Here is a 22,988-nt window from a genome sequence, read left to right on the forward strand (position 1 = left end):
GTGCTGAGATGGTACATGCACTCTCGCATAGACCACCACTTAAAAATAATAGACATTAAAACATTTATAACGATTTAATTTTACACAATATGACCATGTCATGTGCTATATAAGCTCAACATTTTAAAAGTGAAATCATGTTTCTAGCTGTAAGTATGTAAGAGTTTTTCCACAGATTTTTACTCTTTAAACATGTATTATTTTTAACAGTAGCGCCTCCCGGTGGTGAAACAGAATAAAACTAATTAAACCTAAAAGTGTTGGAAGATTATGATATAACAAATGCCACGTCTGTCTGTAATTTCTAGTGCTTTATGTATTAGTTAAATTAATATCTATAGCATCTTTATTTCGCATCAAAGATTACATATTGTTACCTGGTATCTGCCAACACATGCACTGATCACTGTTAAAATGGATGGATACCTAATAGTCACATCATTGTATCGCGTATAGCATTAACTACTTCCTTCCCAGGCCTTATTATTATTATTATTATTATTATTATTATTATATATGATATATATATATATGTTATATTATTTCACTTTTTATGTCGTCATTATTTGGGTTATGTAGTTTTTAAATCTAGAAATGAATCTCCGGCCACACGGGGGCACCGTTGCAGCCCATACGCCTGCTTCGGGGCGTCGAAGAAGAGCACTTCCGGTTTCCTTTCGGCTCCCGCCCCGCTCCGCCATCATGAAGTCCTGAACAAAAACGGATGAGAGCCGAGCAAAATGGGGATAACACGAAGTGGAGATGAAATCCACGGACGGCACTAACGTAATGACAGCACAAAGCGGAGCACGGAGCGGACCCGTGGAAATTAATGAATCGGTGTCCCATTGAAAACGTCGCAGGCAGCTCCTGGCGTTCCGTTATTTAGTTAGCGGGGTTGCTAACAGCGGCTAGAGCTAGCCTCGGGTTTTCTTTGGCAGACAGCTCTGCCGCTAGCTGGCCGGGTCAGCTGGCAGCCGTCAGTCGCTTTCTTTGGGTGGCACTTGGCTCATGTCGAGTCGTGCCAGCTGTCAAATTGACCGGGATGGAGAGGAGTTCGAGTAACAACGCAGACAGACAGAATGTGGTTTGCTCGTGTTGAATAGACCCCAGTGCCGAGGAAAGGGGAGTGAGACCAGTATTTTCCAGCCAGGCCAGTGAGCTAGCTCCAGAGCTAGCTACAGTGGATCCCAAAAGCCACGGTAAGACATGCTGTAAATCACTCATTGAGCTCAATCAACCCAATGCACCACTCTACCTCTGTCTGCATGGGAATGAGCAGCTGGCACCACCCGCTACCCGATTCCCAGCTCCTGGGGAGGTTGACATTGACATGCAGGGTTGTTGTTGGCCTGCACCCTGAACACCCGCTCAGGCTGGAGCTGGTGGTTGTCTGCTGGTGAAAGCATCTCATGCATGTCGTTGGGGAGAAAGACCAAAGAAATTCTAATTGACCAGCCAAGTGCAAAAGCCATCTAGGTTGCTCACTGGACATGATACTGATGACAGGCACATACCTAGAAAATTACTGCTGTGCCTCAACAGCCAAGGGCAGTATGTATTTCTTTTTATCCTTAATACCCTCATCGTGATCCAAGGTTGTCAAGCAGCATTTAGGTCACATTAAACTACATAATTGAAGTATTAGTCACGTTTATCTCTGCACGACTGAGATGTGTATGACATGCCTGGGTGTTTGGTTGAGGCCTGTAAGATATAAAGAACTTCTCATTTTCAAAGGGAAGCTCTTTGATGCTTCCTCTTTGACAATAACAGGATAGCCATGAAAGATATTTTTCATCTGATACATATTCGTTTTAAATTGTTTGGAAATACTAACATGTAGCCTCAGTTGGTAAATTTACTGACCACTTCAAAATGAGGATCATGTTTTGTGTCTTCGCACTAACCCTTTGACAAATCCTAATGACCAACAATATACCCTGTGCAAGGCTGTTTACTTCACAGACTGTTCCTGTCATAAATAAGCAGTTGCTGTAGTAGCAAACATCTAACATGGTAATTGCTGGGATTTTGTAAACCTATATTCCCCTGACATGTAATGCGGAAGAAAAGAAATACACACGACACTCTAGAAAACACAGTTCTGTAAACAAGGTCACTGGAGTTACAAGGAAATGTTTCAGCGTTTTTTAAAAGACATCTAATGTTTCCTGATTGTAGAAGTTGACCAACATCATGCATGACAGATGTTTCACATTGTGTGTTGTCATATTGTGCAGCCTGCTACAGCACAGGTTTCGGGTTATGTTTCTGTCTGATCTGCATCTCTATCATCCACGTTTGTTACAGAAATGTTGTCCCTTGGTGCTGTATTTACATCATTGCTAAAGATACCTCAGATTAATATTTCCGAGACCTATCAAGCAAAAAGTTGTTAGAGGTTGTCATGCTTTAAAAATAAAGGTAAAACTTGTGGTCACACCATTCCTACACAGTTGGCAAATCATGGGCCTGCTAAACAGGTTGGCAGTTTACTTTTATCTTGGGAAAATTTGGCATGCCATTGTATGCTGCTTTTCAGAGAGATGTCTTTCTGTACTAGAGCTAGACCAATAAATGCACCAAACCAAGCCTGTAAAATGCACTGCTCAGTCACAGAAACAAAACTAAAGGATCCATTTCAAGATTTTTTTATGTGATTAAAAAATACTGCCAGCCATAATTAGATGTTTAAAATTTCCTAATATTGGTATCATATTGAGAATTTCAGTACTGATCAGACTATAATCTGCACTGTACTGTAGTGTTGAATTCTTAACATGGCCACTGTTTCAACTTTATTTGAGATATTTTTGCTGGCGTCAACAATCTATTGTTTTAGTATCCACACTGCAATTTTTGCTCTTACAATAGACACATTGCAGAGCAATGCAATATGATATAGCAAAGCATACCAAATTTTTATGGCTTAATGGAAATTTAAAACAGTCAGAGTTGGCTTTTCATAACCATTATTGGACAAACCGTAATAGTCACTGTACGATGTATTACGAAATCCATTCAGTGTCAAGTAATGTTAAACATCACTACCAATGTCAGGGAGAAGGTCAAACAGTTGTCTTAATCCCGACACTCACTCCAAACTTTGTTGCAGCTTCATATTTTATTACCTGCTCTTTGAAGTCTGCAGCATAGCTCTTTCTTTTGGGCAGCATTTTCACTTGTGTTGCACTACGAGCTATAGTTTAGCATGAACATAAGCACTTTTAGTTTTTCTGTGGTCTAATGTTGTCTTCAGTTGAGTCAAGAGTGCCATCTAACACTAGTTAACACTAGTGACTACTCAACAAAATGACTGTAAATATACATGTATAAGCCACTTTGCTATATAAGTTGCACTACTAGCCACAGGGGTAAAAAAAAAAGTGAGACTTATAGTCTGGAAAATACGGTAGTTTTTTTACTGTTTTTATAGTGTTTAGTTTGTTAGTTTGCTCACTTATTGTATATTGTTTTTTGTATATAATTTCTACATTCCTCTATTTTCTTATATTGTTTTCTTTTCCTTGTGAGATTTATGTTGAGTGCCTGTAAGATGCTGCTGCAACAGTGGAATTTGCCAGTTTGGGATGAATAAAGTGCTTCTATCTGTCTAATCTATCTATCATGCACCCTGCTAAACCCGATGGTCATGTTGTCAAGTGTCCAGGGCTGGTGAAGGACCAGTGAATGACCACACAAAATCAATGTCAGAGAGGGATGTTCTTTAGCATGCAATGACAATATGAAGCGTTGGATGGAAAGATGGGCGAATGAGTAGGTTTGTGGAGGACACTGGAAGTTGATGGGCACTTATATTTTCCATCTATATGAGCCAAAACAGATTTATTTTTGTAGTGCAACTGAGAATCTTCACAGACATATTTTGTAGTGTTGCATTTTAAATGCAGATGTAGAGCAGGATGTGCTTTTCCACATCAACCAAAGTGGTTTTCATGCATATGTGTAATTTATTTAAATAAATAATTTATTTGGTGTCTCCTCTGGCATTTTACTATAAACATGATGCCTAAGTGTGTCAAATGTGTGATAGACAAGACCATATTATCTCAGCAGCTCGTGTGTCCAGCACAAATGTTTGTAATCTTTCCAAATAACAAACGCTCACCCTGTGTGTGTGTGTGTGTGTGTGTGTGTTCCATGCTCATCAGGCGCTGGCCATGCCGTCAAGTGTGCGGGCCGGGAGCCTGAAGGACCCGGAAGTGGCGGAGTTGTTTTCCAGGGAGGATCCTGAGAAGTTCTTCACAGATCTCAGGGAGATCGGCCATGGGAGCTTTGGAGCAGTATACTTCGTGAGTTGCTTTCTTTGGTGTTTAGGTCTGTAAACATAATGGGCTATTGGTGCCACAGTTCACATGCATTTTAGTTGTTCACAGCAAATTGTTGTTTTGAGACCATGGAAGGGGCTTTTCATTTCTCTGACTTTTAGGTTGTTTGAAATGAAAATCATTAAATTCAAAATGTGTTTTTTTATTTTCTTCTTTTGTGTTGGTCTGAAATAATAATTTGAAGATATCACTTGGGGCTCTGCAAATTTGACATCATACAGAATAAAACAATAAAAACAAACTAAAGCATCTACTGCTTGGTAAAGAAGCAGTAATTTGCTACAACCCTAAATGTATAAAATAACACAACATGGATAAAATGAAGTACTTCTCTTACATATCCTTTAATTTAAGGCCATGGTCATGAATGCAGCAGGTAAGTACAGTATAGACTCAGTGGAGATACTGTGCTGTGGGTCAGAGATGGTGCATGTTAGATTGCAAGGAAGCTAATAGTGGTACTGTCAATTAGAGGACAAGGTGGATTAACCTGTCAGCTGTAGATGAATGGTAGCAGAAGACAGAAAAGGTAAAAACAGTGATAGTCAAGGACAAAGGACAACTTGTGAGTGGTGAATGAAAAGGCTTGTTTAATGAAGGGTGAAAAGGAGCTGGTCATGGATGAAGGGAGTGACAGGAGAAGGCAGAGGAGAAGCGAGGAGGAGGCTCAGCAGAATTCCTTGTTTTATGTAACAGTGATGTCTTTATTGGGTCTAATATAAAAATGAGCGATTTAAAACCAGAATTCTCAAGTATTTTGTGAAAATACAGTATGTCACATCACTGTTGTGTTCAATCTTTCCACATCAGGCCCATGACATCCGCACCAATGAGGTGGTGGCCATCAAGAAGATGTCCTATAGCGGCAAACAGTCCAATGAGGTAGGACCTGGCAATCCCTTAATTCTTTAGGGTGTAGGGTTAGTTTATTATTGAGGGCTGCTTCTCAGTGACTGTGGCTCTGCTCAACTTCCAGAAATGGCAGGATATCATCAAGGAAGTGAAGTTCCTCCAGAAACTGCGCCACCCCAACACTGTTGAGTATCGTGGCTGTTACCTGAGAGAGCACACAGCATGGGTAAGTGTGTGTGCGTGCGTGCGTACATGCTTGTGCATGTATGTAATGCTAACCATAGATTAATTGTGCAATACGTAGCGACATCTATTCTTTACACCATCACTGTTGTTTGTATTGATGTGAAAATGTCCTAAAAGATAAAATGGTTGCAATTACCTGCTGTGTTGTAGAAGTGTGTTTTTATAAATATTGTTATGAGGCATAATGTACTTTTTACTGTACATGACTAGGAATGTGCTAATTTGACACATTTAGTTAATCTGATACAGATTCTGGCAGACTCCAGCTCTCTGGAAGCAAACCTCAGATGTCCATTTATAGGTGGACATAAAAATGCTTTTCTGGGCTGCAGATGAGTTACACCTTAATAAATATATTGAAGGCTCAGGGAAAAGTGCCCTCCAGTCCTCCTTCCATTTAAGCAAAGTGTGAAAAGGTCTTTAAAGTTAAAAGTGCTCCTGGGTTAGACTCCTTAAAATAGCATGCACTTTAACACAAGCTCTGTCTCTCTCCCAGCTGGTGATGGAGTACTGTTTGGGCTCAGCTTCTGACCTTTTAGAAGGTGAGTAGGAAAAAACACACAAATGAGAAATCAAAAAACACTAATGAGTTATTACAAATTTTAGTTGTCCACAGCAAACAGTGCCTGATGTCATCTGTTTTCTCTCTACAATCAGTCCACAAAAAACCTCTCCAGGAAGTGGAAATAGCTGCCATAACCCATGGTGCATTGCAGGGTTTGGTGTATCTTCACTCTCATAACATGATTCACAGGTAACCCCCCTGTTCCATTTCTCACTATCTGTATCTGTTCTGCTCTCCTCCCCCACACTTGTGACAAGAGACAAAACAAATACAGGGGAGAAAGCACAAACTGTGCTAGCTAAGATATGCTTATGTAATGGTGTTTGAGCTTACACATTGTAGTGCTTCTTGCTACATGCCAGCCTGTAACTGTATAATTTCCCCCCTCATGTCTTTCTGTTTGATTTGTTGTCACTTTCTGTAACCTGATCATTTCTGTCTGTCAGGGATGTAAAGGCAGGAAACATCTTGCTAACAGAGCCAGGTCAGGTCAAACTGGGAGACTTTGGCTCTGCCTCCATCGTTGCCCCAGCCAACTCCTTCGTGGGAACACCTTACTGGTAAACATTTTTACTCATCATGTTTGTCTTTGTCATTGGATGAGATGATTAGGATTAGATTTGGAAGCACTTCCTCCTGGCGGATTCATACGAATTTACACCACACATGGCAAAGCTTGCACCTTTCTTCTGTCTGTATCCTCCTGCTGTGCCTAACAGACTAAAGTCCCTGCTGGTAAAAATTGTCATTGCAGTTTTTTTAGCTTCCACCAAACACTGTCACTTGTAGGCCATGGACATGTGTCACAACACATTTACAAGCCATTTTTAAAGTAGACGTCCTTGAGATTTGGCAGTAGTAGTAACAAGTGCAGTTTAACAAGACAGGCAACAAGCGGAAACTAAGCAGATACTTTGAGATGACCTCCATCGTGATTTGCAGACACATTTTTAATCATCAGTTTAGGTTGTTTCCTGTGGCTGCTTCACAATAAAAGCCGACTGATATGTCGCCAGTTGAGTGTTTTTAATGTAGCAGTAGAGAAAATATTCAGTTTGCATTAGCAACATTTAATGCAGCTTTGCCAGGTGAAAAGGGTCGAACAATGAGGCTGATGTCAAAACTATACACATTAAATGGTCGTCTTAGAAAAATACACACCATAAATGATTAAAAAGTAGAATTCATTCAAACTTAAATAAAAAGTTACCTAACGAAATAAGCTGTTTATCTGCCTGAATGGTGCAAATGAATTCAAAGTGAATTTCAAACTTGAACAGTTTTGATCTGCAAAGTAACTGAGAACCCAAGAGTCCAAAGTGATGTTTTCCTCTGGTTTGCTGATATTTATTTGCATATTATTTATCAAAATGAAAATGTTTTTATGTCATATTTCAGTCACTACTTGAATAACCTGCGTATTTCTTGCAAGGACATCAGATTCCATCAGCTGCACATTACTGTTCATAAAGCAGCCGAACCCTCACAACACTGACGTGGTGTGGATCCTTGACCAACAGAGAGCCCTGGGGTGCTGCTCTCTGTTGGTCCAGCATCAAAGGGAAACAGGAAATGGCTGAATTTGCTTTGTTGTTTCGTCCATGCAGGATGGCCCCTGAGGTGATCCTGGCCATGGACGAGGGTCAGTACGATGGCAAGGTGGATGTGTGGTCACTTGGCATTACCTGCATAGAGCTGGGTAAGAGATGACTGTAACATGGTCCGTGTGTGTGTGTATATTTAATATTTACAAAGCTAAAAGCAGCAGCAGCTTCTCTCTTTTTTTGTGTTTTGATCTTGCTCTTATCTGCCACTCTCTGTCCCGCGATGTCGTGCTTTGTCACTGTGTAGCGGAAAGGAAGCCTCCTCTGTTCAACATGAATGCTATGAGTGCCTTATACCACATCGCCCAGAATGAGAGCCCTGTGTTGCAGTCTAATCACTGGTGAGAGATGATGAAACCTCCTAACAAGTCTGTGTCTTTTCAGGCAAATAAGATTTTTATTGTGAAGATTAGCATTTTCTTGTGTTGAGATAATCTCACGCATTATGCTTAAATTAAAGAGCCTGTAATGTTATTGGAGACTTTTCAAATGAATACTTTTCAAATTCAGTTTATGAAGAGAAGTATTATCAGGAGGCGTCTGCAGTGTATGAGATGATTTTGGTGATTTTATGGAACCATGGCTGGTAACATGCAGGTGAAAGAATTAAAAGATTTAGTCTGTTCCACTTAGTTGCTCACATGGTTACAACAAAGGTTTTATTGTGTCTATTTAACAAATCGAACCCACAGCCCTTCCTGTGTTAGGTGAAATAGGTAATTCTGTATGGGGCCTTAAGCTAAAGGTTTAAACAGGAATATCTTGTAACACTGGTCAAAATTGATTATGTCAATGTAATTAGTGCATCTTATAATGGCATTGTAATATTTTCAGGTCGGATTATTTCCGCAATTTTGTGGACTCCTGTTTGCAGAAGATCGCCCAGGACAGACCTACCTCTGATGTGCTGCTCAAGGTACGAAGCACAGACCAGATTAACCATAATATCCCTTAAACATAACCTTGTTGGGTTTTTGTAGAATCACACAAGTAGCTCTAATGAAACATGATGTTTCCTCCTCACCAGTCTAATCAGATTAAAGAGATAAGACAGTATGCCCCACCCTGATCAACAGGTTAAACATAATCTCTCTGTATAGGAAAATAATCAAGATCAACATCAGAGCAATAGTCACACTGCTCCAAAGCAGCACCCCAACTCCCATATAGGCTTCACATCTGTTCATCATAATGTTCAGGGACTTTGGCTTCAGAACGTCAGAGTCCAGTGACTGTTGAGCTCCTGACTCTGTTCATCTTCCCTTCTGTGATCCTCTCTGTCCATACAGCACCATTTCCTATGCAGAGAGCGTCCCATGACAGTTGTGATGGACCTGATTGCACGCACCAAGGATGCTGTCCGTGAGCTGGACAACCTACAGTACCGGAAGATGAAGAAAATCCTCTTCCATGAGGCACACAACGGTCCTGCACCAGAAGGAGGCGATGAGGAAGAGGTAAGAATGAGACAGGATGAGGAAGAGGCAAACATAGCAGCAGGTAAATATAGTGTAAAAAAAAAAAAGACAGGGCTGCCATAAAATTAGAGACAAAGTAATTGATGGAACACTGGGCTTCGGCTCTTACTTATAGATATCACTTGGATAGGGCTGAAAATTATTTGTGTTGGTTTGGAAGTTGGGTAATAAGTTGATAAGTTTTGCATTTATGCCACTAGCATAAAATAAGAACACTTGAAATGATTCTGTGCAAAAACTGTGTAGAGTCTTTTATTTCTTCCTATTTTCTTGTAAATGTGATATGAAAATGGAAATGCCGGTTTAAATCTGCAGAAGCATATGGTGCACTTGAATAACTGAGCTGCTGCTGTAACTCTACAGTTAAGACTCCAGTCAAACAAATAAAGAAGGAAGGAAGGAATATAGAGAATGCGGGACTGCTCCTGTCTGAGGTCTAGGCCTGTGTCTGCTCAGTTAGAAGATGATCTTGTTGTACACTTTAAACTGGCCAGTACGCCAACTCCATTGCTAAGAAGAAACCCTGGTCATCATCATCAAGACAGTTTTAACTTAAAGTTACTGTTATTCTTTCCACCAGGATGTGGAGCAGTATATGCTGCGCACCGGCACGGTTAACAGCATGGAGAGCTCTCACTCCCTGCCATCAATGTCGATTAGCGCCAGCTCCCAGAGCAGCTCGGTCAACAGCCTGGCAGACGGCTCAGACGACAGCGGGGAGATGGCCATGATGCAGGAGGGGGAGCACACCGTTACCTCCAACAGCTCTGTCCTGCAGAAGCCCCTGGTCAGTCTAAATGTTAAACCGTCAGTTCTGTCAGACCGCTTTCACACATGCAAATTTGCCTCACCCTCAGAAAAAGGAAACTGACAGCAGGACTAGGACAGACTGGCAGATGCACAGCAGACATGTCAGTGTTTCCACCTACAGAGCAAAGAAGAAAATCACCACACAGCATGGTAGCAGCTTCACTAGACCAAATGCCTTCAGGTTTTGGTGGACTTCCGCTCAGTGGGATTCTCACTGAGACAAAGCTCCAAATGTTAAATGACCTTTTAGATTTTTAGTTCTAGTATAACATTGATTTAAATGGTTAGCCAAACCCCTTTTTTTTCTCCTCTCCACTGTGTAGAGCCATGACAACATCTACGATGATCCCTATCAGCCAGAGGTTGACTCGCAGCGAGAAGCTCCGTCTGCAGGCGGCGGTGGCGGCGGAGGAGGGAGGCGTCGCCGAGGACGAGACCACTTTGCCACCATCCGGACAGCCTCACTCGTCACTCGTCAGATCCAGGAACATGAGCAGGGCTCCGCATTGAGAGAGCAGATGTCTGGGTAAGGGGACAATTGTGCGAGCTAGCATTCATGCATATATTGATTTAAAAGGAAGAGGAAGTGTGCACTTGTCAAGTTTATTTGTGTAGCCCTTAATCACAGCTACAGTTTGAATTGCTTTTAAGTGGCCACCTTATAAAACTGTCAGTAAAAATGATGCCCACGTCCTGCTCTGTGTCTCCTCACAGGTACAAGCGAATGCGACGGCAGCACCAGAAGCAGCTGATGGGTCTGGAGAACAAGCTGAAGGCAGAGATGGACGAGCATCAGCTGAGGCTGGACAAAGAGCTGGAGAATCAGAGGAACAACTTCTCAATGGAGGGAGAAAAGCTTGGCAAGAAGCACCAGGCTATCCTGGAGAAGGAGGTGGGGTTGTGGTGGAGGAATTAGTGATGGTCAAGTACCATTTAGCTTGGACAGAAATGTGGTGTAGACAGAAAGAGAAAGGAGAAACACCATAACTCCCTCAGAAAACAGAGGAGGAAAATGATTGATAAGTGACATACATGAGGTTTACTGGAAAATTTTGCATGTTTTACCTCTTATTTTATTGTGTTCTTCTCCCAGCCCTGATGTTATGAGATGTGTGTTTTATTCTGTTTCAGACAAAGGCAGTCCTGACTGAGGAGAAGAAGTTCCAGCAGCACATCCTGGCCCAGCAGAAGAAAGAGTTGACTGGTCTGTTAGAGTCCCAGAAACGACAGTATCGCCAGCGCAAGGAGCAGCTCAAAGAGGTTTGTCTGTCATCTGCTGTCACCAGTCAGCTGCTGCAGCAGCTCACCACTATTTGCTGGGCTGTCGATCAGCTTTCAGTGTTTCTTATGCCACTATGCATCAACTTCATCTTCCATTCACTTTCACTACTATCCTGCAACTTAGAAGGCTACTAATAAACAGTTTGTCATTTTTTCACTCAAGGAACTGAACGAGAACCAGTCGACACCAAAGCGGGAGAAACAAGAGTGGTTGGTGCATCAGAAGGAGTGTCTGCAGCAGCTGCAGGCGGAGGAAGAGGCAGGTCTGCTGCGACGGCAGAGACAGTATTATGAGCTACAGTGTCGCCAGTACAAGAGGAAGATGCTGCTGGCACGTCACAACCTGGAGCAGGATCTGCTCCGAGAGGTATCGTTATTTTAATCAGATCAAGAAGTAATTCTTTTAAAGAGTTTTTAAAAACATCATCTTTAGTAGGATTCCATCATGTTAGCAGAGGTGTGGGTTGATGTGCAGTGTGACTATGTTTACTTAGTGTAAACTTTTCTTATACTTACAAAAACCTGTCTGCTTTATTTTCATGTTGTTCTCTTCTCCAGGATCTAAACAAGAAGCAAACCTTGAAGGACTTGGAATGTGCCATGCTGCTGCGTCACCACGAGTCCACCCAGGAGCTGGAGTTCCGCCAGCTGGGCCTGGTGCAGCGTACTCGGGCTGAGCTGATCCGCACGCAGCACCAGACGGAGCTCACCAACCAGATGGAGTATAACAAGAGGCGTGAGCAGGAGCTGCGTCAGAAACACGCCGTGGAGGTCCGCCAACAGCCCAAGAGCCTCAAAGTGAGTGAGAGCACCCAGGGCCAGGGGTCTCCTGAGGAGGGGGAAATCCAGACTACAGAGGGGCCAGGAGACAGCTGGGGCAGCGAGGTGGGGGTGGAGGATGGAGGGGATGGCGAGTTAGAAAAGGAAAGGGAGGTGGTAGCTAAGGAGATGTCGCATGACGAGGATGAGCTTGATGGAGCAATGGTGGAATTCAGAGATGATGATATTTTCACAGACGTAGAGGAGGTGGATGGTATGAGTGTTCCTGTGGTTGAGAGGAAAGATGAGGTCGATGACAACGGTGAACCAAAGAGAAAGGATGTTGGAGAAAACGAGAGTGACAAAGAATGGAAAATTGGTGAGGAAGGGGAAGAGGTAAGGGAAGTAGAAGGAGTGCAGTGGGACTATGAGGAGGATCCTATCAAACCTGCACACGTATACAATGATGAGGAAGAGGAGGGTAGGGGCGTGGCGGATGGTTGTCCATCAGAACTCATCTCATTCCCATCGCCAGAAAAGAGACGATTTCGCGGGCGAGAGATTGATGAGCTGTCTGAGTTTTACTTCCCCGATACACCAGAGGAGCTGGAGGCCATATCCGTCTCCCCTCGTCCTTCCCCTCCCCCAGTCCAAACTTGTTTCCCTTCACTCTTCTCCCATGCCATCTGCCTCCTCCTCTCACTCTCTGCTGCTGCCCAGCCCTCCAACCTCACCTTGCTGCTGCTCTCCGTCTTCCTCCTTTCTCTGCGTCGCTCACCTCCTCTGCCCTCGGTAGCCTCTCTTCTTCTCTCCGCTGAGCTTGCCTTCTTGGCACTCTTCTTCTCTTACCTCTTCCTTCGTTCCTGCTGCTCTCTGTCTATCTCCACCTACCTGTCACTCAGCCTCTGGGCCAGCGGGCTCTTCAGTTTAGGACTCTCCTTCAGTTTGGGGATTTATTACATCCCCATGATTTTAATCTCAGCCTCCTTCCTCAGCTCTCCCTCCCTCTTCCTGTCTCTCTACTTGGTGGTGGTGCTGATCGTCAGGCCGGCCCGTGACTTCCTCCAGCATGCACCCCGCAAAGTCAACCGCCTCTGCATGCGCGTTCTTTTCCGACTCCCCCGACCTCTGTTTGCCATGTGTCAGTCAGTCCTGGGAGGCATGGCTGAGCGTAACCTCTATGAGATGTTTCCTAAAGCTGGACGCAACTGGGGTGTTCGCCAGTCCAAAATCCCAGTCCCGCTAAAGAGTTTGCCTTTAGAGTATCAGACCCGCTGTAATAACACCTCTGCCTTGGCCAAGGGCTTGCTTTGGGTGAGGCGTTTCAGTAGACGCCCCCTCGGGGTCCTGGCAGACCTGGCTAACTCTGTAGCCCTAAAACTAGCCAGACAGGTCATTAAGAAGCTGCCGCTCAAAGTCCGGACCAAACTCCAAACTTTAGGCATCTTGAAGAAGGAGATTCCAAGCAAGCTGCCCCAACTGCTGCCCAGGGAGGTGAGGGAGAGGAGACAGAGAGACAGGAGGAGGAGAGAGAGGGAGAGACAAAGAAGAGAGGAGAGGGAGCGGATTTTTCGTGAGGAGACGAGGTGGGAATGTGGGTTGAGGCGAACTCCATCTGGAAGGTTTGTCAGGGGGAAAATTCGACCGTGGAGATAATGGGAGTGTGAGACAAATTGAAGGAAAGCATGGGGAGAAGTGGGCTAGTGTGTGTGAGTGTGATCATTCTCTATGTTCCATTGTTCAACCACAGCATGTGTGTCTTTTTCATTTCCCAAATGGGCTTTTGGTGACATTTTCTGAAGATGAGACATATTTTACCAAGCACACAATTTCATGCTGGCTGAAAGTGATTTTGGCTGTAAAAGCTCACCAAAATAAGTACCGTGCTGTCAAATCAGTGATGTCTGGAAATGTAAACATGCAGTTGAACCCACAGTTACTGTACTAAACCCAGTGAAGTTTTAAGATTTTGCTTTTTGTAAAAGTTCCTTAAAGTTTCCTTGATTTTTTTTTTTTTTTTTGTTTTGTTTTGTTTTTATTATGTTGCTCTTAATTTGTAAGACAAATGTTTTTATGGTTATTTTTAAGACCGTTTTTTGTGCAATCTCTTATTTTTCTTTATAGTCATCTTATTTCTCATTAGTGCACTGTGTTCTCAGTGCTTAGAACAAATCTTACAGTGTTGCATAGCTTCACAGCTTCACTCCCCAAAAGCTAAATACTGTGAAAAAGAAGATCCATATTTCACTAACATCTCCCTGAACACTAGCTGGCAGTCAATATAAACGTGCAATAACCAGCAGAAATAATCTGGGACCACTGTAGGATATCTGATATCATTGATGTTTAGAAGTCGAAGCAGAGAGATATTTAGCATTTTATGACTTCAAATAAAGTTTGGGATTATTTAGCTGGAACACGAAGTATATCCAGATCATCGTTCCATCTTTAGACATCATTGGGTGTTTACAGCTGGTGAATTCATTCTCATTCAGATATTTTTTTTTTTTATTGCACTTTAAGCAATAATCTTATGATTTACCATGTAAACATTTAGATATTTTTCCCTCTAGTTATAATAGATCTGCAGCAGTTGAGCGTCTAGTTATATCTTTGCACAAATGTTAGGTCTGTTGTGAAGTGACATATCCTACAAATATCGCAGAAGCATAAATAAGCAGAATATACTTAGGTATATAATAAAACCTATTTAATATTATGTAGTTTATTTTATATGAAGCCATATAGACAATCTTTTGAGACCTGCAATCATTAGAGAAGTCCAAAGATTGATGAAACTACTGAATGTGAAGATATCCAGTAATAAAAGACATTGGTTTAATTTTGCACTGTCCCAAAGACCGTTCAGAAATTGTAGTTGTAATTGTAATTGCAAGTGTGGAAAAACAGATACATATTTTTTTTCAATTAAACGTTTAGCCTATCAAACATCAAAATAGTGAAGAAATGCCCATCACAACTACTATGAGCCTACTATGAGCCTGTTTTCCAGTATTTTATTTTGTTTAACCAAAAGTCCAGAAAGCAAAGAATTTCAGTTTATGTTGATCTATGACAGAAAAGCTGCAAATCCTCAGACGTGAGAAGCTGGGACCAGAGAATCTTTGGCATTTTTCACTATTTTTGCTAAGAGATGGAACGAAACGATTAGTCGATGACCTAGTAGTTTATAATTTTCCTGTTGGTTCAGTAGTGAATCATTTCAGCTCTAATTCAGTGCCATTCATGTTGCAAAATGCAATCACCTGTACATTTACTTGAAACAAGATCAAATGAACCAAATGTAGGTAAAAAATATGCTCTTATTTTGACAGTTGAACAGTGTAATCTGCACCAATGCTTATAAATGCTGAGTACATAGAAGTATCACTGAGCATTGAAACTCAGTCTTAAATGTATTTGACCCTGGTAGAACAAAAAAAAAAGTGTGGCACTTCTTTTTTTGAGTGACCTGCAACATCATTTCACAACAAACATTATTTTATTTGAATGTAACTTATTTGCCATTGATTTACATTGGTGTTCCAGTATCAGTTATTTCCTGTTCCTCTGTGCATGTTTACATGTTTTGTTGTGACACCGTCTGAGTGTTGAGTTTTCCACAGAGTTACATCACTTTTGTTTGTTTGTTTTTTTTTTTTTTAATATTTAATTTATGCAGTATTTATAAGACTAGTACTGCATTCTGTTTGGTAGGCATTTTGTTGTCCTGTTTTTCTCATTTAGCTGCATGAGTGTTGGCGTACTGTACGGCTGTGTGCTCGCAAGCATAGATAAATATTTTGTCATACTTCCAGATTTTTCCTTTAATAAATTTCTTTTGTGTTAAAATCATTGTCTTATTTGTTTTTGTGAATTTTGTTTACATTATTACCATGTCTTCATTTGTTTACTTTTTTTTCCTGATCTGTCAACAGAAAAACCCCTTTTACCGTTTTCTTCACCACCACTCCCCCTGTACCATCACACATTTGGTCTCTGCTGTCATTTGTTGTGCCCTTCCCTTTGTCTAAAATTCACCAGCAGGTTCTGTGACTTAGTGTATTTCTACATCTAACTAATGTGAGATGTTTAAATGTGTTTAATGTGTTTTAAGCATATGAAGTGATGGATGCACAGTTATAGGCACAATTTACAATCCAACTGTAACACACTTTTTGAGTCATTCTGAAGTTAATTGCTTTCTGAAGCTGTATAAGGTTTGACATCTAAACATTTGTTTCAAACAGAACTGCTAAGTAATTATTGTCTGACAGCCTTACTAAAAAGGTTAGGGCCTTTAACTGCGTCTGTATGTTATATTCTAATCGTTTTGTTGCTCAGAATTAGAAATTTTAATTAAGGCATTAACTGAAAAGTTGTAAAATCCACAGTGATCCATAAAATACCCTTTTCCTACCTAAACCCCACCCACTCCAAACCAGTGAAAAAAACCAGAAAGACAAATTTCTCTAAAAATCTGAAATGGTTTCAGCTCAATAAGTTTTATAAGATCTAGTCACTCATAGTGAAATCTAATTGATAATATATGTTTGAGTTATAAACTTTTCCTTGGATTTTCTGCAAAATGCTTTATATCATAAAACCATACATAATCTATTTTTGTCATCCTGTCACTTGAGTGTGCAAACTTAGATTAACCATGATGTGACAGTATCAGTCAACATTTAATTAAATTTTTTTATTTTTTACCTTCACTCATGTCAGAATTTTGATTACAATTAATAACAAAATGTCTGTGTTCATTTAAGAACCCACAGGAGCACTTTAGTCCAGCTGCTTCCATCTCTCTTCTCTCTCCTCCAGTCCAAAGAGCTTCAGATTAAGCGTCAGTTCCAGGACACCTGCAAGATCCAGACCCGTCAGTACAAGGCCCTGCGCAACCACCTGCTGGAGAACACGCCCAAGTCGGACCACAAGGCCGTGCTGAAGCGGCTGAAGGATGAGCAGACTCGTAAGCTGGCCATCCTGGCCGAGCAGTATGACCACTCCATCAATGACATGCTGTCCACACAGGCTGTGAGTAAGGCAAGGAGACGTCGTTCACTTCACACTCGCACCACATCACCACTGCTGCTGTGCCCGGCCTGGGGGCCGCCCTGCCTGCCTGACAACCTGCCCACCTACCTGCCTTTCTGCCCGGCAACCAGCCTCCTCCCAGTCCCCCAGTGTTAATCTCCACTTAAACCCACACACTCTAGTTTTATACCAAACGATGTACACCATCTGGTTTCCCCATCAATTGAGCATTTCTCTGCAATTTCTCCTCCAAAACATCACGAATTTCTGGTGAGAAGTAAATCTTTTTTTTTTTAATGGAAGAAAACTAAACAGTGATGAAATGTAAGATCTTAGATGTTACAGTAGTGTAAATATTAAAAATGTGTTTTAGTGTATTAGACACTTAGTAGTATAATGTTACCACATGCCGAGATTACTCCACCAGTTTAGGATTGCATTTGTATAATGTCTGATTTAAAGTGGACAGTTTTTTAAAGGATCCAAATTAATGCAAAAGAACCAGAGATACAGTCTTTTTGTTATTCCTTGCCAAAACCTGGCGCCTACATTACCCACCCCTGCCCGACCAATATACACACACACACACACACACACACACACACCAATAATAATTTTTGTACAGTCCCTTAACTGGCCTCTTGGCATGGGATTCATACACACACAAATCCCAGGCTTTTAAATGAATGAAACATAGCAGGAAGTGGATGGGATGTAACAAAATGTCTCCTTCTCCTCACTGACATAACGGCCTGTGCCATTTTAATTACCTCTCATGGCGGCGTGCCACGTAAGCCTAGTAAGCCAAATCCCTGCTTCCCTTGTTTGTCCACACATCTACTCCTGCTGTGGTTAAATTCTCTGTGGGAAGGTTTCCCACATACTGATTAAACTCAGTGCTGAGGTCAGAAAATATATATTTGAAATGAAGCATGTCTTACGAAATAATCTCTCTCCTGGAACCAGGCTTTAAGATAGGCAGCACACACATATGTGGGTAAAGTAGTTCAACTAATGTTAAACTGCTTTATCTAGATAACTTCTTATAATTTTTTATAATACATTTTGAAACAACATCCACATTTTAGTTTGTGAGTAGAATATTCACTGAAGCCAGATTGAAATTTTATTTGACAGATTTCTCATATTTATACTGAAATTTATGTTGCATGTTATTGTATTGAGTTCAGCACGTTATGTGCAGGCAGAGAAAACACTACACTGACAAAACAATCTGCAGCTCTCAGTCCTGATCCTCTCCTCTGCTCTCGTGCACGTCCCCTCTCTCTCTTTTCTACCTCACTTTTGCTCTTCTTGTCCTTGTCGACACTAAAACAAAAAGCGCTGCCTATACCATCACGCCAGAGCCATTTTTCATCACACTCCCTCTATTTTCTGCTTCTTAGCTGCGATTGGATGAGACCCAGGAAGCAGAGTACAAGGTGTTGCGGCTGCAGTTGCAGCAGGAGCTGGAGCTGCTTAACGCCTACCAGAGCAAGATCAAGATCCACACCGACACGCAGCACGAGAGGGAGGTCAAGGACCTGGAGCAGAGGGTGTCCATCCGGCGCGCCCTGCTGGAGCAGAGGGTTAGAGAATCACTTCTAAGCTCCTTTAAATGTTGTGCAAGAAACAGGTGAGTTTTGGGAGTTAATTCAGGCTCAGAGGAGATGGTTAACTGGGTATCAGTCATTTACAAAGTGAGGTAACAGTGGACTGTTATCACAGGTTTTTGGATTTAACGTTTTGCCATCCTAGGCCACTGGATGTTCAATCCTATGCAATTCAGTGAAAATTTAAAGTCACAGTCAATGTGTAGATGAGTCTAGAGCCAAATCAAGAACTTTCAGTCTACCATTTTTCAGAGTAGATTTCGTAATTAAAATGAGCTACAGGTGAGTTTCCAGTTGGCAAATGCTAAATCTAGAATCCAGACCTGGCACGGTGTTTTCATGTGCACTCTTGCTCTGTTCCTAGATTGAGGAGGAGATGCTGTCCCTGCAGAACGAGCGCTCAGAACGTATCCGCACCCTCCTGGAGCGACAGGCCAGCGAGATCGAGGCCTTTGACTCGGAGAGCCTGCGTTTGGGCTTCAGCAACATGGCGCTGACCGGCATCCCCAGCGAGGCCTACCCCAAACAGGGCTACTCCAACGCCCCGCCCTCCAGCTCCCGCTCTGCAGGTCACTGGAGCCATGGCATGCACCCGCAGAATACGCCCTCGCAGCAACACTCCCGCCGCAGCCACAACAGCAGCAGCGGCATTGGCAGTGGAGTAGGGGACCGCAGGAGCGATTCCTCCTCTTCCTCCCATGGCCTGGGAATGGCCCTGGGGCTAGGGAGAGATGGAAGGGAGGTTCACCACTCATCCCGCTCCTCTGCCTCCTCTTCCTCTTCCTCCTCCTCTTCGTCTTCCTCCCACCACCAGCGCCACCACCTGCCCCAGCACTACCACCACCAGAGCACGCCCCAGCTGTACCGTGAGCGGGAGCGGGATCGAGATAGGGAGCGGGAGAAGGAGAGGGAGCGGGAGTGGGCCGGAGTGCGAGGCTCCGGTGGTGATCTGGCCCACCCACACCCCCTGCCCTTCTCCCATCACCTGCCCTCGCGCTCCTCCTCTCAGTCCCTGGCCATGCTACCTCCCCCGCCACCTGCCCCTCCCAATATATCTGGCCCATCCTCTTCTTCCTCCTCCTCCTCTTCTTCACAGGGGGGGATATACGGAGGTGGTGGGCTGGGTGTGCGTGGTGCCCCCAGCCTGTTGGCCCTGAGGAACAGCCCCCAGCCTTTGAGGAGGACGGCGTCTGGAGGGGGGCCCGGAGGTGCCGGGGGCAGCGATGGCGTCCTGAGCCGAAGCACCTCTGTCACTTCGCACATCTCTAATGGCTCCCACCTCTCCTACTCTTAGACGGCAGGAGGAAGAGAGTGGACGGGGTGGTAGCAAAAACGGTGGCAGTGACTTAGGAAGGTAGCTATCACGGGATGCATCTCAATACTCTCAGCTTGCCACCTTGCCTTGCGTACTTTTTCTCAGAGTAGCTGAAATACAGAGGATGTAGGGACATCACTCTTTCCTCATAACACACAAAAAGGCAAAGAGACCAGTCAACATCAGAGGCCAAGAGAGGACAAACTGACATTATTGAGCTGCACCCTGCTTCTTTAGACTCAGGGTGGGTAGAGAGGTTTTCTCCCATTCTCACAGGTAGAGAAGAAGAAGGGAGGCACTTAACCACCTGTAATACCACTGGTTAAAAGTGAGGTAAAAAAAAAAAGAGGAGGTTTGTGTTTAATGTTTTTATCTTTGTTACATACGACCTGTATAAAAGTGAGATAGAATGTGTGAGAAGAGGCAAAGACATTTAGCCTTTTTTTCTCCCGAGCTGCAGCCATGTCTTCTTCTATGATGTTCTGTGCTGGAATGGAGAAAGAGAGAGGACAGGGAGAGGAAAAAAAAAGGAAAATGATGTTTTCTTGCATTGTGTATGTACCTGTATGTAGTCTGTAGTGTCCAGATATTATCTAGCAAGCACTCGTAACTTGGGCTCTAGAAAGGAAAAAGGGGGAGAATCACAAAAAATGGCTTAGAGGAAAACACTTTTTATTGATTTACAACTGTTGTTTTCTTGATTTTTTTTTTTTGTTTTGTTTTTTTTTGTATTAAGTGTATAAAAAAACAAACACAAAAACAAGCTTGGAACGTCACCAATGCCTTTAAGGGGTTCTTAAAGGGAAGTCGTGCCATCAAAATTTTGATTTTTGATGACTGCAAGATGATTTTAAACCGAATACGAACACACAGAATGTTTGTAAAGGCGAGAGACTCTCTTCTCAAAATGCAGCTGGGATCAGGAAAAACATTTGAGTGGACATGTACAAATACAAAAGAAAAAAAAAAAAAGGCTTTCTGGCATCCATGACATATTGAGTATCTAAACAACATACACTAGGTGTCTATGGGAGTCACTCCGATGCATGAGATAAATGTACAAAAAAAAAAAAACAAACAAAAAAAAAAAACATTTGTAAACATGACCAGACACATTTGAAATGTACCGTACCTGTCCAAGTTTCACTGGCATTTCACTGATCTTTACTGTACATATTTATGGGAATATCAAAAACAAAAACAAGTCATTTGGTTTTATAGAGTAACAAAGATAATGATAGTAATTTTGATATATTCAAATGAGTATTGAATTCAAGATTTAGAGCAACAACTCCAACTGCATTTTCTATAGGTGTTGATATTACCATAACTAATCCTGCTGTAATTGTTGTTGTAATCATGTTCACATTTTTTCTTGCGAGAAGAAAAGGGCCCACTTTTGACTGTACAATAATAGATTATAAAAAAAAAAAAAAAAAAAACTGTTGCATTGTCAGGTATGGTGTGTGTTCAAGGTATTAATGATTATTAATAAGGGGTTATTAATAATTGTTAATGGTTTATGTATGTGTGTTGAGCGGTGAAGTCTAGTTATATTGCCACTTTTTTGAGACAACACAACAATTTTAAAAAAGACACCCCTACGACAGTGACACCCCACTGTTCACGTGACCTCGGACCTCCTCCACTGGATTCATGAACAAAAAAAACAAACAAAAAAAAAAAAAAGTACAATTGGCCACTGGAATGTAAACGCTGGTTTTCCTTTTTATTTATTTCCTTTCGGTTCAGTTTCCACACAGGACTACAGGGGGTGGGGTTGGGGGGTGCGCAAGTCGAGAATGTGTGAAAAACAAGAAGAAGAAGAAGAAGAAGCGACGGGTGACGACTGAGCAGCTGTGAGCGTGCACCCCCTCTTGTGCCGGCACAGCAGCAGTGACCAGAGCGGCCCGTCGTCACAGTTAAAGAGACCGATCAGTGTTTTATGACGCACATGATGCTTCTGAGGCCCAAAGGTTCGCTCTCCCTTCTCCTGGGCTCTCATTTACTTGAAGGATATCATAAATAACTGGACTTTTTTTTGTTGGTGTTGTTTTGTATTATTTTAATTGAGAAAAAGGGGAAAAAAAACAATCACCCTGCTGTTTGTATGACTCGGAAACACCAGCTCAAGACAATTCCCTGTATAACCTACTACTTTATGCTTGGTTGGAATCTCAGTGCATGCATAAACTCCTTATATAAACTAAGACTGGTTCAGGACGGCCTTTCTGTTGGGAGATCAGTGTGGTAGTGTTTGTAGACGGGTTACTGTCAGTGTCAGAGGTCGTGGTGAGAGCAGGGAACCTGCATCACACCTGGATGAAGACAACAAAACAACACGGGGCTCTTCTGTGTTTTGCAGAATTTTTCAGGGGGCTGAAATCCTTATTAAATAATCAAATCAAGCTTGCATTCCAAGCTTGGGGAGGAGAAGGAAGAAGGGTCTTAACACTTGTATTGGAAAAGAAATGGGGTGCTTTAAAAAGTAATTTAAAAAAGACAATAAATTGATATTAACACATTCATTTGCCTTGATGTATTTGATGTACTGTATTCTCATAACTATATTTGATGTTTGTTACAGGGCTGCACTTAACTAACCATTATTTTAGAGCTAAAACAAAATCGATTAGTCCATTTAGGTAAATTATTTTAATCATTTGAGTCACTTTTAAATAAAAATACCAAAGAAGCCTTTGTTCTAGTTTCTCAAATGTGAATATTTGTGGGTATTTGTCTTTTATACTGTAATATTTTCTGGTTTTGACTGTTGCTTTTTTATACTATTTACTGGAACAAATAATTGGATGAGAAAACAAAGAACATTATTTTACCAAATCATTAGTTGATTGGACTTCAGTCATTTATTTGGCAAAAAGGCAAAATAATAAAAAATAATTCTGTCTGGAAATGTGAATTTAAGGGATTTTTGCTTAACTTAAAATATTAATCAATTAACAAAATAGCTCTGTATAATCAGTTCATCAGATTACCTGTTAAGATCTAGTTTATTTATTGTATATTCCCACTAGTTATTTAAAGACGAAGCACACTATGATATGCTATATTT

The 22,988-nt window shown here is 42.0% G+C and overlaps 1 protein-coding gene across 2 annotated transcripts; it reads left to right on the plus strand.

Annotated features, from left to right (window-relative positions):
• Window positions 1–681: 681 nt before the first annotated feature.
• taok2b (TAO kinase 2b) lies at window positions 682–22,441 on the plus strand. 2 transcript variants are annotated; one of them, XM_026315976.1, is made up of 20 exons: window positions 682–1,202; window positions 4,176–4,316; window positions 5,163–5,234; window positions 5,329–5,430; window positions 5,947–5,992; window positions 6,108–6,204; window positions 6,462–6,575; window positions 7,623–7,714; window positions 7,867–7,960; window positions 8,454–8,535; window positions 8,909–9,076; window positions 9,678–9,884; window positions 10,231–10,433; window positions 10,622–10,799; window positions 11,039–11,167; window positions 11,352–11,555; window positions 11,747–11,986; window positions 16,775–16,987; window positions 18,394–18,576; window positions 18,965–22,441. In XM_026315976.1, the coding sequence occupies exons 2-20, from the start codon at window positions 4,185–4,187 to the stop codon at window positions 19,892–19,894; spliced, it is 3,486 nt and encodes a 1,161-aa protein (XP_026171761.1). In that variant the 5' UTR covers window positions 682–1,202; window positions 4,176–4,184; the 3' UTR covers window positions 19,895–22,441. The 2 variants fall into 2 exon arrangements, with proteins under 2 accessions (XP_026171761.1, XP_026171760.1); XM_026315975.1 differs by lacking the exons at window positions 16,775–16,987; window positions 18,394–18,576; window positions 18,965–22,441 and having other exon boundaries at window positions 11,747–15,188.
• Window positions 22,442–22,988: the final 547 nt, after the last annotated feature.

This window comes from Mastacembelus armatus, chromosome 19 (assembly GCF_900324485.2).
Source record: "Mastacembelus armatus chromosome 19, fMasArm1.2, whole genome shotgun sequence".
NCBI classification, from domain to species: domain Eukaryota; kingdom Metazoa; phylum Chordata; class Actinopteri; order Synbranchiformes; family Mastacembelidae; genus Mastacembelus; species Mastacembelus armatus.

Coding starts and splice junctions, on each gene's coding strand:
- taok2b (XM_026315975.1), top strand. CDS start 4,185: ATGCCGTCAAGTGTGCGGGCCGGGAGCCTGAAGGACCCGGAAGTGGCG. Junction 7,961..8,453: donor GTGTTGCAGTCTAATCACTG/GTGAGAGATGAT, acceptor TAATATTTTCAG/GTCGGATTATTTCCGCAATT. Junction 10,800..11,038: donor AGGCTATCCTGGAGAAGGAG/GTGGGGTTGTGG, acceptor ATTCTGTTTCAG/ACAAAGGCAGTCCTGACTGA.